The following is a 16,061-nucleotide window of genomic DNA, read 5'->3' as shown; positions in this document are numbered from 1 at the left end:
CCCTTTCTGCTGGACAATCTCGGTGTAGGCCAGCAAGCACAGGAACAGCGGGCAGATGGAGCATAAGCAATAGAAGCACGAGTAGGCCAACCAGCCACTTGAGGTTTGTTTTGACATCCAGTCAGGTCAAGGCTGATGATCTGCCTCAACTCGCGAGTTGTTTAGAATCCGTCCTGTTGCAGCACGTAACCATTTTCCACCTTATCCCCAATGGCGTGGATCAGGAAATAGGCGGCAGGGTTTTGGGGAGGGCAGAGGTTTACAGAGGGTGGAAAATGAGAGGCCGACCAGGAGTGGATTGTTCCAGTCAGCAAAATCTTGAATGGGTACAAGGGGAAAGGGAAATAGGAGTGAGCGACACTTGGAGCAAGTCGTGGACCATTTGAGCATTGCTGATCTGAGATGGTTTAATTCAACAGTAAACAAAAAAAAAATAAGCCTGATTAATTCATTGACCAGATGCAACAATGCTCAAAATTGTGTGTTGCTAATCTATTTGTGCGAAAAAGAAAAATCCTATCATCTGTTCCTGCCTTTTTTTAAAAAAAAAAGGCTAGATCGATTTTTTATTACGATTTGGCAGAAGAGCCCTTGAGGAAATTATTTCCCTTTTCTTTACCAAGTAGTACCTAGAATTAAAGGGAAGGAAATCTGCTGTCCTTGCTCTTCTTTATTCTTTCATGGGATGTGGGTGTCACTGGAAAGGCCAGCATTTGTTGCCCATCCCTAATTGCCCTTGAACTGAATGGCTTGCTCGGCCATTTCAGAGGGCAGTTAAGAGTCAACCACGTTGCTGTGGGTCACGTGTAGGCCAGACCAGATGGTAGATTTCCTTCCCTAAAGAACATTAGTGAACCAGGTTTGGTTTTTAGGACAATTTATGATAGTTTCATGGTCACCATCTCTGAGACTAGCTTTATATACCAATTTTTTTATGAATTGAATTTAAATTCCACCAACTGCCGTGGTGGGATTTGAACCCGTGTCAAAGCGTAGGCCTGGGCCCCTGTCTATTGATGTTGCCACTATGCCGCCCATCCCGATCCAGTGCTACACCAATGTTTTTGACTTTTAATTGCCCTTTAAAGTGGCTGAGCAAGCCATCCTCGAGAAGAGTTGCAGGGCAGACTTTCTCTGCATTGTTTACTCATATCTTATATGATATACTTAGTCTGAGCGGTGGTTTCATTATTTATCAGTCCTATTGACTGGTGGTCTGGCTAGCTTGGTGGTCAACCGCTGGTAGATTTGTTTATCCGGACCATTGTTGTTTTTATTTTCGAATGGGTGTGTAATTGCAGTGGATAAAATTTACATCGGTAATTTCTCATTCCAAATGTGAACCTTTATATATGGGCAAATGGCATTGAGAAGTTCATGCAGATAAAGGATTTTCAATAATAAGTAGGTAGACTTGGCAAAGGCTTTTTTTTTAAAACAATGTAATGATCAACCTGCATGGCTTTGAAAATGATTTTTTTTGACTGGAGTCCTGCCCGGTTTCCCATTCCCAATCCCAGGGGTCCGTAGCCCAGTCGAGAGCAAAAATCGTAGCCTTGGTTTACCCGATCACAGCTTCCAGATTACCTTGTCAACTCCCATTCTTCATTTGGAGTTGCCTTATCCTGCGGCCCTTGGTACCGATCTCGCCTTTTGGGCGATGACTAGTCTAATTCGTAGGCTCTTAAGATACGGAGGGAGCCATTTGGCCCATCGGTGCTTGTGTCTGCTCTTGGAAAGATATATTCAATGAATCCCGCTCCCCCGCTCACCTGTGCGTTGACTAGCGACGCGTCAGTATTGAGTGACAGAGTTAATAAGTATTTGTCACAAAATATACCAACGATAACCAGTGCTTGCAAAATAAAGACTGCCTGCTCTTGGTGAAACTGTTTTCATTAATTTTGCAAGTACCTACAGTTCACATGACATCCCCTTTAGGTTGGAGAAGGAAGAGTCTGCTTTCCTTACTGGATCTGGGCTGTATGGCACTCCAACCCCCACACCAATGTGGTTGACTCTTCACAGCCCTCCCAAAATGGCTGAGCGAGGCCAACGGATTCATCAGTTTAAAAGATCAGTGGTTCTTGGGGCAAGCTAGGGGATGGGCAATAAACACTGACCTTGCCGGCCAGGTCCCTACCTCGAGGGATTAATCTCATTAAAAGTGTTTGATTCGCAGCTGTTTTTTTTAATTCATTCACAGAATGTGGGTATCACTGGCAAGGCCAGCATTGGTTGCCCATCCCTGATTGCTCTTGAACTGAGTGGCTTGCTATAGACCATTTCGGAGGGCAGTTAAGAGTCAACCACATTGCTGGTGGGTCTGGAGTCACATGTAGGCCAGACAAGGTAAGGACAGCAGATTTCCTTCCCTTAAAGGGCATTTAGTGGCCCAGATTGGGTTTTTGCAACAATTTCATGGTCACCGTTACTGAGGTTAATGTTTTAATTCCAGATTCATTTAATTAGTTGAATTTAAACTTCCCAGTAGCTGTGGTCATGTGGCCAGATAGTTAGTTTAGACTTCTGGGTAACTGGTCCAATAATGTAACCACTATTCTACCATACCTGTACCCTATAGTTGGAACAAAATGTTCAGTCCTCCCCATGATAATTGCCCTATTGTAACTATTAGAACTTTAGTTGTAACTCTTATTTTAGTTTCATCCAATTTTAATTGCAGAGCTGTCCATGATTACCTAGGTGGTGAACCATTCACGGAATACCAGGAAAGTATGTACTTCTCACGATTCCTACAGTGGAAATGGTTAGAAAGGTAATGTCCTGGAAGGAACATCATTATCTTTTGCTATACTGATAAGGCTCCCTGATAACTAAATTGATGTCTAGCTTAGAATGTAAAGTGGTGCCTGATTTGGTTGAACCTGATTTCCTGGCGCCTGATGTTCTGTTTAGTTTGTAAAGGGATTAGGTCAAACCTGGTGTCTGCAGCCCTGCTGGTTCAGAAGCCCGTTGCGTTCAGACTGAGCTGTTTTTCAGATCACTTGAGCTTTTGGGGTGAATGGCAGTGGTCTCCCTGGCAACTGTCCCTCTCTCCACTAGTGGGAAACTTTACCCTAGGCAAGTGTTCCCTTCCCGACTAGTGGCTGGTGTCGAACTTCTTTCCTTGATGTTGCTATGAGCACGTTGACGGGTGCTTAAATTAACTTCTCGCTTTTACACTCTCCTCCTGCCACGCCCCCCCAGCCATTGCTATCTCTTGCTGGCGCATCGCTTCCAGATAACAGAACTCCGCCAAGTGATGATCCAGGACCATTGCCAATACGCTGCAGTGCCAATCCAATTGCCAGTCCTCGGCTGACGAAGACTTCAGTGCAGCAAGACTGGGGCTGCACGTTGGTCAATGATGCCTTGGCAAACCTGCCCTACCTGTGAGGGCAATGCAGCTGCTGTACTCTGTGTAAGAGGGACCACCAAAGGCCATTGCACCCTACAACTTGTTAACTGATTCCAGCCTCGCTCCTGCTTTTCTCACTACATTTTCCAATTCCGTCCCCCCCCCACCCCCACCCTTTCTCCAGTTGTATCTTGATTTTTGCTTCACCCATTTTTTTCACTCTTTGTTTCAAGGATTTTGTTTTGAGAATTTTGAACTATTATCCCTTTCTTTACAAAATCCCCCTGCCTCGCTGATAAAATGCACCACAGAACCTTACAGCACAGAGAGAGGCAGTTCGGGCTCAGTGCGTCTGTGACAGTTTTGTGAACGAGCTAGCCGATTTAATCCCACACTGCTACCCTCTCCCCGTAACCCTGCAAATTTTTCCTTTTTCAATTCTATATCCAGTGCCCCCCTTTGAAAGTTATTATGGAATCGGCTTCCGCTACGCTTTCAGTCAGTGCAATCCAGATCATGATAACTTGCTGGGTTTTAAAAAAAAATCTCACCTTCCTCCTCTGGTGCTTTTAACTCTGCGTCTTCCGGTTACCAACCCTCCTGCCACTGTGAACAGTTTTCTCCCTATCTACAAGATCAAAATGCTTCATAATTTTGAACACACATCAAACCTCCACTTCTCCTTCTGCCTCTTAAGGAAACAACCCCAGCTTCTCTAGATTCCTGCACATAATTACAGCCACCTCTGCCCCGCTGCCCGTGGCTTTTCACTCGTTCAGGGCATGTGGATGTCCCCGGGAAGCCCAACATTTGTTGCCAGTCCTTGGTTGCCCTTGAGAGAGGTGGTGGTGAATCCCCTGGGGATGTCCGTGTGACAGACATTCCGGTAAACCTCTTCCGCACTCTCTCCGAGGCATGGCTGTCCTTCCTGAAGCGTGCTGCCCAGAATTGGACACCATACTCCAGCTGCGGCCTAACCAGTTATTTTTAAAGACTTTAGCATAACTTCCTTGCCTTTGTACCCTGCGACTCTACTTGCAAAGCCCAGGATCTCTCTCGCTGTTTAACAACTTACTCGGATTGTCCTGCTGCTGAAGAATTACGTCCCCCGCCCCCCCCCGCCGCCGGTGCCTGCCCCCCACTCTGCCGGCGCCTCGGCCCCGCCCCCCCCCCCCCCCCCCCCCCCACCCAAGCTGGCACCCCCTTTTTAAAATTGTACCATTTTGTTTGTTGCCTTTCCTCGTTCTCCCCACCAAAATATTTTGGATTATGTCTTGATGAAAACCTTCTGGGTGACTTAGAGAACCATGGAATCGGACAGCACAGGAGGCCATTCAGACCATCATCAGGCCTGTGCTGGCCCTTTGAAAGAGTTATCCAATTAGCTCCACTCCCAAAGTTTTTGGCCACTCATCCTAATATCTCCTCGTGTGTCTTGGCGTCAGGTGTTGTTTGAGAACTGTCCTGCGAAGCTTTGGAATGTTTTATTATATTAAATGCGCCGTGCAAGTTCAGTCTGTTGTGATTTACACTATTATGTTACATTATAAGCAAAAATCCACCTTGTTTTATCTTTTTTTAAATCTTCTGCCTTTGACATTTGAATCCTTTGCCACAATCAACAATTCACCTGACTTGTGTCAGCCCTCTATAATCGTCATCGTGCCCACCTGCATAGCCAGGCACATGCACGGGTGTGTCAAATAGCTTTGCTTTGCCACTGAGGGCACTGTTTTCACTCTTGGATCCTGACTTGAGCCTTTTTTGCCTTTTTCCTAGAGTCGTACCCTCTCTTACTGTCTTCTCATCTTTTAGGCAACCTGCAACGAAAAACACTTTTCGACATTATCGAGTACTGGGAAAAGGCGGATTTGGCGAGGTGAGTGCGGGTCATCGTGTTTATTTGGTTGAATGCTGAAGCGGTACTTGAAGGTTATTCTCTCGTCTAGCGGCAGAATAATGACCGTGTGAAGGAAAAAAGCTGTTTCCTGCAAGAATCATCTCTCCTCCCCCCCCACCCCGTGTCTGGTCCCGAGTGACTTTAGGCTGTCAGGGAAGGGACCCACCGATGATTCAGCAGGTTTAGCCAGTGAGCGACAGACTCACAAAAGACCGAGAAGATCCTGACTTTGCCTTCAGGCATCTGGTCCCATCCGTTGGCTGACAACACGGGGAGGTATATACCGATTTGGGGAGGATAAAAGCAGACCGGGGCTCCCTGTGGTTGAGATTAAATTTGCTGAGCCCAGCGCTGTAGAGTGTGTTTGGCGCGTGTCGAGGGAGGATGGGATCTACCCTGACTGTGGTGCACCCTGTGTTTGAACAGCCAGTTGACACTCGCTTATCTAGCCGCACGCACAGTCACTTGGATGTGGTATCAGAGGGTGGCTGTCTGTGGACCGTATCCCAGCAATGTGTAAGCTACAGAGGAAAAAGGAGAAAGATAATCTGGCTGAAGAGCGCATGAACATAAGAAATAAGAACAGCGGTAGGCCATTCAGCCCCTCGAGCCTGCTCCGCCATTCAATAAGCTCATAACTGATTTGATCTTGGCCTCAACTCCACTTTCCTACCTGTTGCCCATAACCCTTGACCCCCCCCCACCACCACCACCACCACCACCACTACGGTTCAAGATCCTGTCTCTCTCAGCCTTAAATATATTCAATGACCCAGCCTCTGATGCTCTCTGGGGTGGAGAATTCCAAAGACTGGAGATCCTCTGAGAGAAGAAATTGCTCCTCATCGTTTTAAATGGGCAATGCCTTATTCTGAAACAACGCCCCTTGGTTCTCGATCTCCCCACGAGGGAAATCACCCTTTCGGCACCCACCCTGTCAGGTCCCCTCAGAATCGAGTATATTTCAAAAAGAGCATCTCTCGTTCTTCTAAACTCCAGTGAGCACAGGCCCAACCTGCTCTGCCTTTCCTCAAAAGACAAGCCCTTCATCCCTGGAATCAGCCTGGTGAGCCTTCTCTGAACTACCTCCAGTGCAGGTATATCCCACCTTTAAACGAGGAGACCAAGTTGTTAGGGGTGTGTGGAGGGAGGAGCAATGGATGAATATTCCTTGACAGATTTTGATGCCAGTGTGGTCAAGTATCAGTGTTGTACTGGACCAGGACTTTTCCGGAATGAAGCCGTGTGCCAGCTCTGGGAGGCAGAGGGAGGAAAGGATGGGAAAGTGAAGAACTGGGTACAGTCAGTGCCTGGAGAGTCTTCAATGTATCTGGTTGGCACTTATAAAGGTGCATTGGTTTGGGGCGGTGTGGGGGGGTGTGGGGGGTGTTGTTTCCTGAAGGGATTTTTGATTTTCTTCACTTGGTAAGTGTCAGCTTGGCTCAGCAGTATTGTGGACACCTTTCCATCAGAAGATTTTGGGTTCAAGTCCCACTTCTGGACTTAGCGCGTGAACTGGACAGACGACTCAGTGCTGGATGAGGGGACGGTGTTGGAGTGGCCTTCCATTGTACTTTCCGGCTTGTTTTAATAAAGAGCAGACGAGTTCCCTTTGGCGTCCTGGCCAATACTTAGTCCCTCAAACCGCATGAGTTTAAAAAAAAAATAACAGATGACCTAGCCACGTGCTTTATTGCTGTTTGTGGGAGCTTCCATTCTGGCTGTTGTGCTTCTTAGATTCCAGCAGTACTTGGCTGGCTGTAAAGTGCTTTGGGACATTCTGAGATTATGAAAGTTGCAATATAAATGCAAGGCCTTTCCTCCATTATATGCCCACCCACACATCCACTAAGGACTGGTTTAGAAGGTTGATAGTTGCCCCTAATTTTTGGTCAGGATGCACTGGGGCACTTTAGAGAGAGAGAGCACATGTTGCTTAGTTGACCGTTGCAAAAATCGAGAGTGTTGCCTTAGTTCACGCTGGTGGATCTCCCACCTCTGGGATTCAAGCCCTGTGGGTTAACGAGAAAGAGAGAGAGAGAGAGAGAGAGATGTGCATTTCTGTAGCACCTTTCACAACCTCCAAACACCGCAAAGCACTCCACAGGTATTGAAGCGCTTTCTGAAGCGCAGCCACTGTTGTAATGTAACAAACACAGCGTCCAATTTCAGCACAGCAAGCTCCCGCAAATACCAATGTGATTATAACCAGATAACCGGATAATGTTAGCTGAGGAATCAATGTCGGGCAGGATTCTGGGAATAGCTCTCCTGTTCCTTCATCCGAAATAGTGACACAGGTTCTTTAAGGCCGCCTCAGAGAGCAGACAAGCCTTGGGTCAACGTCACATCTGGAAGATGATAGCTCTGACAGATTGGCCACACGGTAGCCTGTGAGGAGGATTGCTGTAGACTGCAGGAAGATATCAGTGGACCGGTCAGGTGGGCAGAAAAGTGGCAAGTGGAGTTCAACCCAGAGTAGTGTGAGGTGGTGACGTATCTGGGGAAGTCCAATGAGGCAAAGGGTTACACAATAAATGGGAGAATACTGAGAGGAGTAGAGGAAGTGAGAGACCTTGGAGTGAATGCCCACAGATCCCTGAAGGAGGTTAAGAAGGCATATGGAATCCTTTCGTTTATTAGCTGAGGCATAGAAAAAAGAGCAGGGAGATTATGCTGGAACTGTACAAATCATTCATCAAGGCCACAACTTGAGTACTGTTCGCAGTTCTGGTCACCTCATTACAGGAAGGATGTGATTGCATTCGAGAGGTTCAGAGGAGATTTATGAGGGTGTTGCCAGGACTGGAAAATTGCAGCTATGAGGAGAGATTGAAGAGGTTGGTACAGAGGAGGCCAAGGGGCGATTTGATTGAGATGTACAGATGTGAGGGGGCTGGATAGAGTGGATGAGAAAGGCCTATTTACTTTAGCAGAGAACTCAGTGACTACCGGGCCTAGATTGAAAGTGATTGGTAGGAAGATTAGAGGAGAATTGAGGAAAAGGTTTCTCATCCAGAGGGTGGTGGGGGGGTCTGGAACTCACTGCCTGAAAGGGTACTAGAGGCAGAAACCCTCACCTCATTGACAAGGTGTGCACCTGAAGTGCCCTAACCTGCAGGAGTTTACAGGCCAAATTCTGGAAAGTGGGGTAAGGTTGGGTGCCTCGTTTCTCAGCCGGCGCCGACACGATGGGCCGAGTGGCCTCTTTCTGTGTTGTAGATTTCCTATGATTCTATAACAGTTCAGCACACACCCCCTGGACTCCACAGGGAACGTCAGCCTGGATTACGTGATCGAGTCTCTGAACTGGAATGTTGAACCCATAACCACCTGTCCCGAAGATGAGAGTGTCAGACTCCCGTGACGCTGGTGCGGAGTAGGGAGGGGAGTGCGACATTATCAGGGATACTGCCCTGTGCATCCCGAACCCCACCCCAGCCCTGTCAGGTGGACATTAAGGACCCCAATAAGATGCAAAGAAGCCCTGGCGGCTCAGGCTGCTGTTGTGGTTAACCTTCCCTCCTTAACCCAAGCAATTAGATGGACTGACTGAGAATAATTGTTGTATCTTACCCTGCACTTTGCTTCATCCCCACGTTCAGGTATGTGCATGTCAAGTCCGTGCAACAGGGAAAATGTATGCATGCAAAAAGTTGGAAAAGAAGAGGATAAAAAAAAGGAAAGGAGAGAACATGGCATTAAACGAAAAGAAGATCTTAGAAAAAGTTAACAGTAGATTTGTTGTAAGTACCTCTGAACATTTATTTAAATTATTAATATATATTTTTGTTGTGCTCAAACATTTTGCCTTTACATAAATGCAGTAAAATGTTTCAGGTGAGTTTTTTTATTCATCCACGGGATGTGGGCATCGCTGGCTAGGCCAGCATTTATTGCCCATCCCTAATTGCCCCCTTGCTCAGGGGGCATTTTAAGAGTCAACCACATGGCTGTGGGTCTGGAGTCACATGTAGGCCAGGCCAGATTTATTTCCCGACGGGACATTAGTGAACCAGATGGGTTTTTACAACAATCGACAATGGGTTTCATGGTCGTCATTAGATTTTTAATTCCAGATTTTTTATTGAATTCAAATTCCACCATCTGCCGTGGCGGGATTCGAACCCGGGTCCCCCAGAGCATTACCCTGGGTCTCTGGATCACTAGCCCAGCGACAACACCGCTGCGCCATCACCATTGAATGAAATTTTGACGCTGAGCCACATAAGGAGATAGTAGGACAATTGGTTGAAGACATGGTCAGAATTAAGTTTTATAGGCCCTTCAAAGAAGGAAAGAGAGATGGGGGTGGGGTGGTGTTTAGGGAGGGGATTCCGCAGCTGAGGGCATGGTCACCAATGGTGCAGCAAAGCAAACCGGTTAATCCATTTCCAGGGCGATGTTCCCCAGGGCTGGATTATGCTGGGGCCAAGGGATTCCATTTGCCACCATGACATTCTCCATAGTGAGAGGGAATGGTGAAGAACCCTTGGATGAGCTTGTGTAGTACATGATGATCCACTTTGCCCTCGTTAATGTAAGTATTCCATGTGCCCTGTTTTTCTCTGTGTTGTATTGGATGTTTGTGTTTTAAGGGATTAGAGCAAGGTAGAGGCATGCATGAGAATGAGGGGTGGATGGTTTGTTCCATAGGGGAGGGAGTTGCATAAGATCGCAAGAAATAGGAGTAGGAGTTAGGCCCTTCGAGCCTGCTCTGCTATTCAGTAAGATCATGGCTGATCTGATTGTGGCCTTAACTCCACTTTGCTACGTGCCCCCTATAACCCTGAACTCCCTTGGAGATCAAAAATCTATCTAACTCTCAGCTTTGACCCAGTCTGCACTGCTGTCTGGGGTAGAGAATTCCAAAGACTATCATCCCTGAGAGAAGAAATTATTTCTCATCGTTTTAAATGGGCAATGCCTTATTCTGAAACTCTGCCCCTTAGTTCTAGATTTCCCCATATCTTCTCAGTATCCACCCTGTCAAGCCCCCCTCAGAATCTTACACGTTTTAATAAGATCACCTCTCATTCTTCTAAACTCCATTGAGTACAGGCCCAACCTGTCCAACCTTTTCATCATAAGACAAACCCTTCATCTCAGGAATCAGCCTAGTGAACCTTCTCTGAACTGCTTCCAAAGTAAGTTCATCCCTCCTTAAGGAGCCCAAACTGTACATGGTACTCTAGGCATGCTCTCACTCAGATGTAGCAAGGCTTCCCTACGTTTATACTTCATTTCTCCTCCTGCCACCCTTTCCCTTCCCGCTCCATCACCGCCCTCTTGCAATAAAGGCCAATTGTGTGGGGTTGGTGTGATGGGGCCCAGTATATTCTTGGCGCCGAGGGTCCCAGTGCTTAACCCCGGCTCTGCTGGTTTCCCTCCTCTCCTGTCACCCCACCTGTGGCATCACTCAAGTGTCCATTCCTCGTGTGTGAATCCAGATAATATTGGACTGTTTGGCTTTGGAAACTTGTGGACAGGAGAGATCACAGCTGAACTCAGTCCTGCTCCTTGCACAGACGCTGAATTATTCAAGCAAAATAGTCTAGTGAACCACTGAAGTGCTGCTGAATTATTGATCAGATTAAGTTGAGTTCATTAGTTACAATTATACATAATTCATAGTTCCCTGATCTCTGTCTCTGATGCTCACCTCTGCACTGAGCTGGTTGCAAAGGCAGCTTACGACAATTGCCATATAATATTTTCCTTCGGACTGTCCTGCTCTCGTTCCCTTCCCTCCTCTTCCCCCTGCACACGGCAACTGCTCCAATTAAAACGGCACAGGCTGAGGGAGGTAGTGGTACTGTCACTGGGCTAATGGTCTAGAGACCTAAGGTAACCCTCTGGGGAACCGGGTTCGAATCCCACCATGACAGATGGTGACATTTGAGTTCAATAAAAATTCAAAATCAAATCAAATCAAAACAAAAGGTATAGTGAAAGTAAAAGTCTGATGATGACTATGAAACCATTGTCGATTGCCGTAACGAATCATGTTCATTAATGTCCTTTTAGGAAAGGAAATCTGCTGTTCTTACCTGGTCTGGCCTCCTGGTTGTGTGTCTCCAGACCCGCAGCATGTGGTTGACTCTTAAACGCCCTGTGAAATGGCCTAGCAAGCCACTCAGTTCTCAAGGGCAATTAGGGATGGACGACAAATGTGGGCCAGCGAGGTCCACGTCTCAGAAAAGAATTTTTTTAAAAACTAGCAATTCGACATGCAGCGTCCATGCTTATGTGACTCCCTCCCACACACTTACCCACACGAGCAAAGTCTTCTGGATTTTATTTTCCGTTTTAACACCAGAACTGTGCAGTGTATCGGTTGGCTACAAACAACTTAATTTGTCAGCCATGGCTCAGTGGGTAGCACTTGTGCCTCCAAGTCATCAGGGTGTGGACTCAAATCGCACTTCTGAGCTCGAGAGCCCAAAACCTGGGCTGGCACTCACAGTCAGCACTGAGGGAGTGCCGCACTGTTAAAGGGACGGTGCCGAGGGAGTGCCGCACGGTAGCAGTGCCATCTTTGGTGAGATATTAAATCAAAGGATCCTGTTTTCAAATCCCTCCGTGGCCTTGCCCCCTCCTCCTATTGGATTGGAGGGTAGCCAACTCTGATTGGACAATGCCCCTGGAGATTTCATCATATTACCTGCAATTGGCAGCATTCGCCCATCCTCTGGGCCGCTGCCTTCCCCAGCCAATTGGAAAACAAATAAGCGTTTTCATTACCCAACTGGATGACTCTCAATTGCCAGTCAAGCAACTTTTGTTCCAAAATTCTTAAAACAGTGAATAAAAGCATTCAAAGCAAGTTTATTATGAAGTAAGTGCCATTTAGTTTAATTCCTTTATGATTTTTCTCCTGGGATTTGCTGGAGGTGAGCCTTTAACTATTGAATAAAAGCAAAAAAACTGCGGATGCTGGAAATCCAAAACAAAAATAAAAATAGCTGGAAAAACTCAGCAGGTCTGGCAGCATCTGCGGAGAGCGATACAGTTGATGTTTCGTTCTGTTGAAGAGTCATACGGACTCGAAACGTTAACTGTCTTCCTCTCCGCAGATGCTGCCGGACCTGCTGAGCTTTTCCAGCTATTTTTATTTTTATTTATCTATTTTTTTTACTTTAACTATTGGAGATGGCCAAACTATAGAAGACCTCCGAGCCAACCTGTTCATGGTGCAACTGATTGTTTGTGGGTTTTATTTCATGGATTTAAAAAATGTATTTATTCAGTTGTTTGAATTCAAGTAATGTAAGTAATTGCGAAGGTGGCCATTTAATGCTAGGAACTTAATGCAGTTTTAGTGTCTGGAGATTCGAGAGGAGTGGACTCCACCAAAACCTTTGGCATGGTGGAGAAGGGTTGTGATTGGAAACCCTGAAACCACTGGACCAGAGCACCAGGGTGCCATCTAGTGGTGCAATGGGTCAACTGTACTGTAAGGGGAAAAGAATAGAGAGGAGTTTAGTTAGTGTTCATGGTAAATTGATGCGATGAGGGATGGCTGTGCCTCTTTTTGAAGAGGTATAGTCTGTCCCAATGCACCCAACCCCCCTGATTCAGGTTTAGTTGAGAATGACCACAACTGGAGCTCGCTTTTATATAGCGTCTTGAGCATAGTAAAACACCCTTAGCAAATGAAATTTGACATTGAGCCACGTAAGGAGAAATTGATAGAGGTGACCAAAAGCTTGGTCAAAGAGGTAGATTTTAAGGAGCAGCTTAAAGGAGGGGAAAGGGGTAGAGAAGTGGGGAGGTGCCGGGAAGGAATCCCAGAGCTTCGGGCCTAGGCAGCTGAAGATACAGCCATCATTAAAATCGGGGATGCTCAGGAGGTGGCCAGAATTAGGTGAGCGCAGATAATCTTGGAGGGTTGTAGGGCTGGAGGAGGTTACAGAATGGGGAGGGGCGAGGCCATGGAGGGATTTAAAACCCAAGATGAGAATTTTAAAATCAAGGCAGCAATTAACCAGGACTTGGTGGAAATCAGTTAGTGCAGCGGTAATGGGTGACCTAGAGCAGAGTTGCAGCAGAGTTCTGGATATACTTAAATTTATGGAAGGTAGGGGATGGGAGGCCGGCCAGGAGAGTGTTGGAATAGAGCCAACAAGTCTAGAGCTAACAAAAGCATGGAAAAGGGATCTAGCAGCAGATGGGTTAAAGCAGGGGTGGAGCTGCATGATGTTACGGAAGTGGAATTAACTGGCCTTGATAATGGTATGGATGAGAGGGTCACACATGATTCTGATTATCGGTCCAGTGAACATTTACACACAAACATCCCTTTCCCACATCAGGTAAGTTGCCAAAGTGAGGGTAACGGTGGGGTAGTGGTAATGTCACTGGGCTAGCAATCCGGAGGCCCAGGGCAAGAAATCCCCGGCGTGGTGGAATTTAAATTCAATTAATAAACCTGGAATTGTAAAGCTAGTGACCATGCAACTATCATCGATTGTTGTAAAAACCCATCTGGTTCCTTTAGGGAAGGAAATCTGCCATCCTTACCGAGCTGGACTACATTTAACTCTAGACCCACAGTCAATATGGTTGACCCGTAACTAGTCTCTGAAATGGTCTAGCAAGCCGCTCGGTTCATGTGTAATCGGGGATGCTGGACTTGCCTTGCCAGCAACACCCATATCCCATGAAAGCATAAAGGAACGAAACACTCCTTGGGCTGGGCTGTGATGTGCAGCATTGACTCTTGAGTGAAGTATGTGTTATGCAGCACCCACCACCCCCACCCCGGATGGGGAATGGAAAGGTTTGGGGGGGTCATGGTGGTGGGGAGGAAAAGCGTGGAGAGAGCCAGTGCAAGTGGTGCTGTGCATGTGTGTACGAGGTTGCTATAGAGAATGGTTTGCCTTTCTGTTGCTTTTCAGGTTAGTTTAGCGTACGCCTATGAAACAAAGGATGCCCTTTGCCTGGTACTAACCATAATGAACGGAGGGGACCTGAAATTTCACATCTACAACATGGGCACCCCGGGTTTCGATGAGAAGAGAGCCATATTCTACGCTGCCGAGATCTGTTGTGGGCTTGAGGATTTGCACAAAGAGAGAATTGTGTACAGGTAATGGTGTCAGGGACTGTGCATGCGCGTGTGTGGATGTCAGTGATGCTTTGTGCTTGGACAATATCTTTTTACGATGGTTTATCTCTCCTTATGTACTGAGATTTCCACCCTCTCTCATTCACCCCACCTTATGGATCCAGTACACAGATCCCTCTAGTGGAGAACATGGGAATCACCAGTGGAGAAACTCATCAGAACCAATGAATGTGAAACATCAGTTTGTATCTATTCTTCCACCTTTGATTATTTTGCCCAGATCAAGTTCCAGTTAGGGATTGGAATAAGATGAATGCTAACAACTTTGTTTTCTCTCATCAGAAGCACTCAGGTCACCAAATTGTGTTCTCTCTCTATCCACCGCCTCCCCCCCTCGCTCGCTCTCGCTCCGTGCCCCCCTCTCTCTCACTCTCGCTCCGTGCCCCCCTCTCTCTCACTCTCGCTCTGTGCCCCCCTCTCTCTCACTCTCGCTCCGTGCCCCCCTCTCTCTCACTCTCGCTCCGTGCCCCCCTCTCTCTCACTCTCGCTCCGTGCCCCCCTCTCTCTCACTCTCGCTCCGTGCCCCCCTCTCTCTCACTCTCGCTCCGTGCCCCCCTCTCTCTCACTCTCGCTCCGTGCCCCCCTCTCTCTCACTCTCGCTCCGTGCCCCCCTCTCTCTCACTCTCGCTCCGTGCCCCCCTCTCTCTCACTCGCTCCGTGCCCCCCTCTCTCTCGCTCGCTCCGTGCCCCCCTCTCTCTCGCTCGCTCCGTGCCCCCCTCTCTCTCGCTCGCTCCGTGCCCCCCTCTCTCTCGCTCGCTCCGTGCCCCCCTCTCTCTCGCTCGCTCCGTGCCCCCCTCTCTCTCGCTCGCTCCGTGCCCCCCTCTCTCTCGCTCGCTCCGTGCCCCCCTCTCTCTCGCTCGCTCCGTGCCCCCCTCTCTCTCGCTCGCTCCGTGCCCCCCCTCTCTCTCTCTCGCTCGCTCCGTGCCCCCCTCTCTCTCGCTCGCTCCGTGCCCCCCTCTCTCTCGCTCTCGCTCCATGCCCCCCCCTCACTCTCGCTCCGTGCCCCCCTCTCTCTCACTCTCGCTCCGTGCCCCCCTCTCTCTCACTCTCGCTCCGTGCCCCCCTCTCTCTCACTCTCGCTCCGTGCCCCCCTCTCTCTCACTCTCGCTCCGTGCCCCCCTCTCTCTCACTCTCGCTCCGTGCCCCCCTCTCTCTCACTCTCGCTCCGTGCCCCCCTCTCTCTCACTCTCGCTCCGTGCCCCCCTCTCTCTCACTCTCGCTCCGTGCCCCCCTCTCTCTCACTCTCGCTCCGTGCCCCCCTCTCTCTCACTCTCGCTCCGTGCCCCCCTCTCTCTCACTCTCGCTCCGTGCCCCCCTCTCTCTCACTCTCGCTCCGTGCCCCCCTCTCTCTCACTCTCGCTCCGTGCCCCCCTCTCTCTCACTCTCGCTCCGTGCCCCCCTCTCTCTCACTCTCGCTCCGTGCCCCCCTCTCTCTCACTCTCGCTCCGTGCCCCCCTCTCTCTCACTCTCGCTCCGTGCCCCCCTCTCTCTCACTCTCGCTCCGTGCCCCCCTCTCTCTCACTCTCGCTCCGTGCCCCCCTCTCTCTCACTCTCGCTCCGTGCCCCCCTCTCTCTCACTCTCGCTCTGTGCCCCCCTCTCTCTCACTCTCGCTCTGTGCCCCCCTCTCTCTCACTCTCGCTCTGTGCCCCCCTCTCTCTCACTCTCGCT

At 48.6% G+C, this 16,061-nt stretch overlaps 1 protein-coding gene across 1 annotated transcript in view; it reads left to right on the top strand.

Moving 5' to 3' along the window:
- Nucleotides 1-16,061, top strand: part of LOC121277293 (G protein-coupled receptor kinase 5-like) — a 142,484-nt gene that overhangs the window by 106,523 nt on the left and 19,900 nt on the right. Inside the window, exons 6-9 of the mRNA XM_041186571.1 lie at nucleotides 2,687-2,779; nucleotides 5,177-5,240; nucleotides 8,867-9,007; nucleotides 14,162-14,352. Coding sequence (XP_041042505.1) covers nucleotides 2,687-2,779; nucleotides 5,177-5,240; nucleotides 8,867-9,007; nucleotides 14,162-14,352 — 489 coding nt within the window. The remainder of the gene's footprint in view (nucleotides 1-2,686; nucleotides 2,780-5,176; nucleotides 5,241-8,866; nucleotides 9,008-14,161; nucleotides 14,353-16,061) is intronic.

Source organism: Carcharodon carcharias, chromosome 4, assembly GCF_017639515.1.
Source record: "Carcharodon carcharias isolate sCarCar2 chromosome 4, sCarCar2.pri, whole genome shotgun sequence".
In the NCBI taxonomy this organism is placed as follows: Eukaryota; Metazoa; Chordata; class Chondrichthyes; order Lamniformes; family Lamnidae; genus Carcharodon; species Carcharodon carcharias.
The sequence above is the reverse complement of the archived record's forward strand: the minus strand, read 5'-3'. Positions and strand labels throughout refer to the sequence as shown.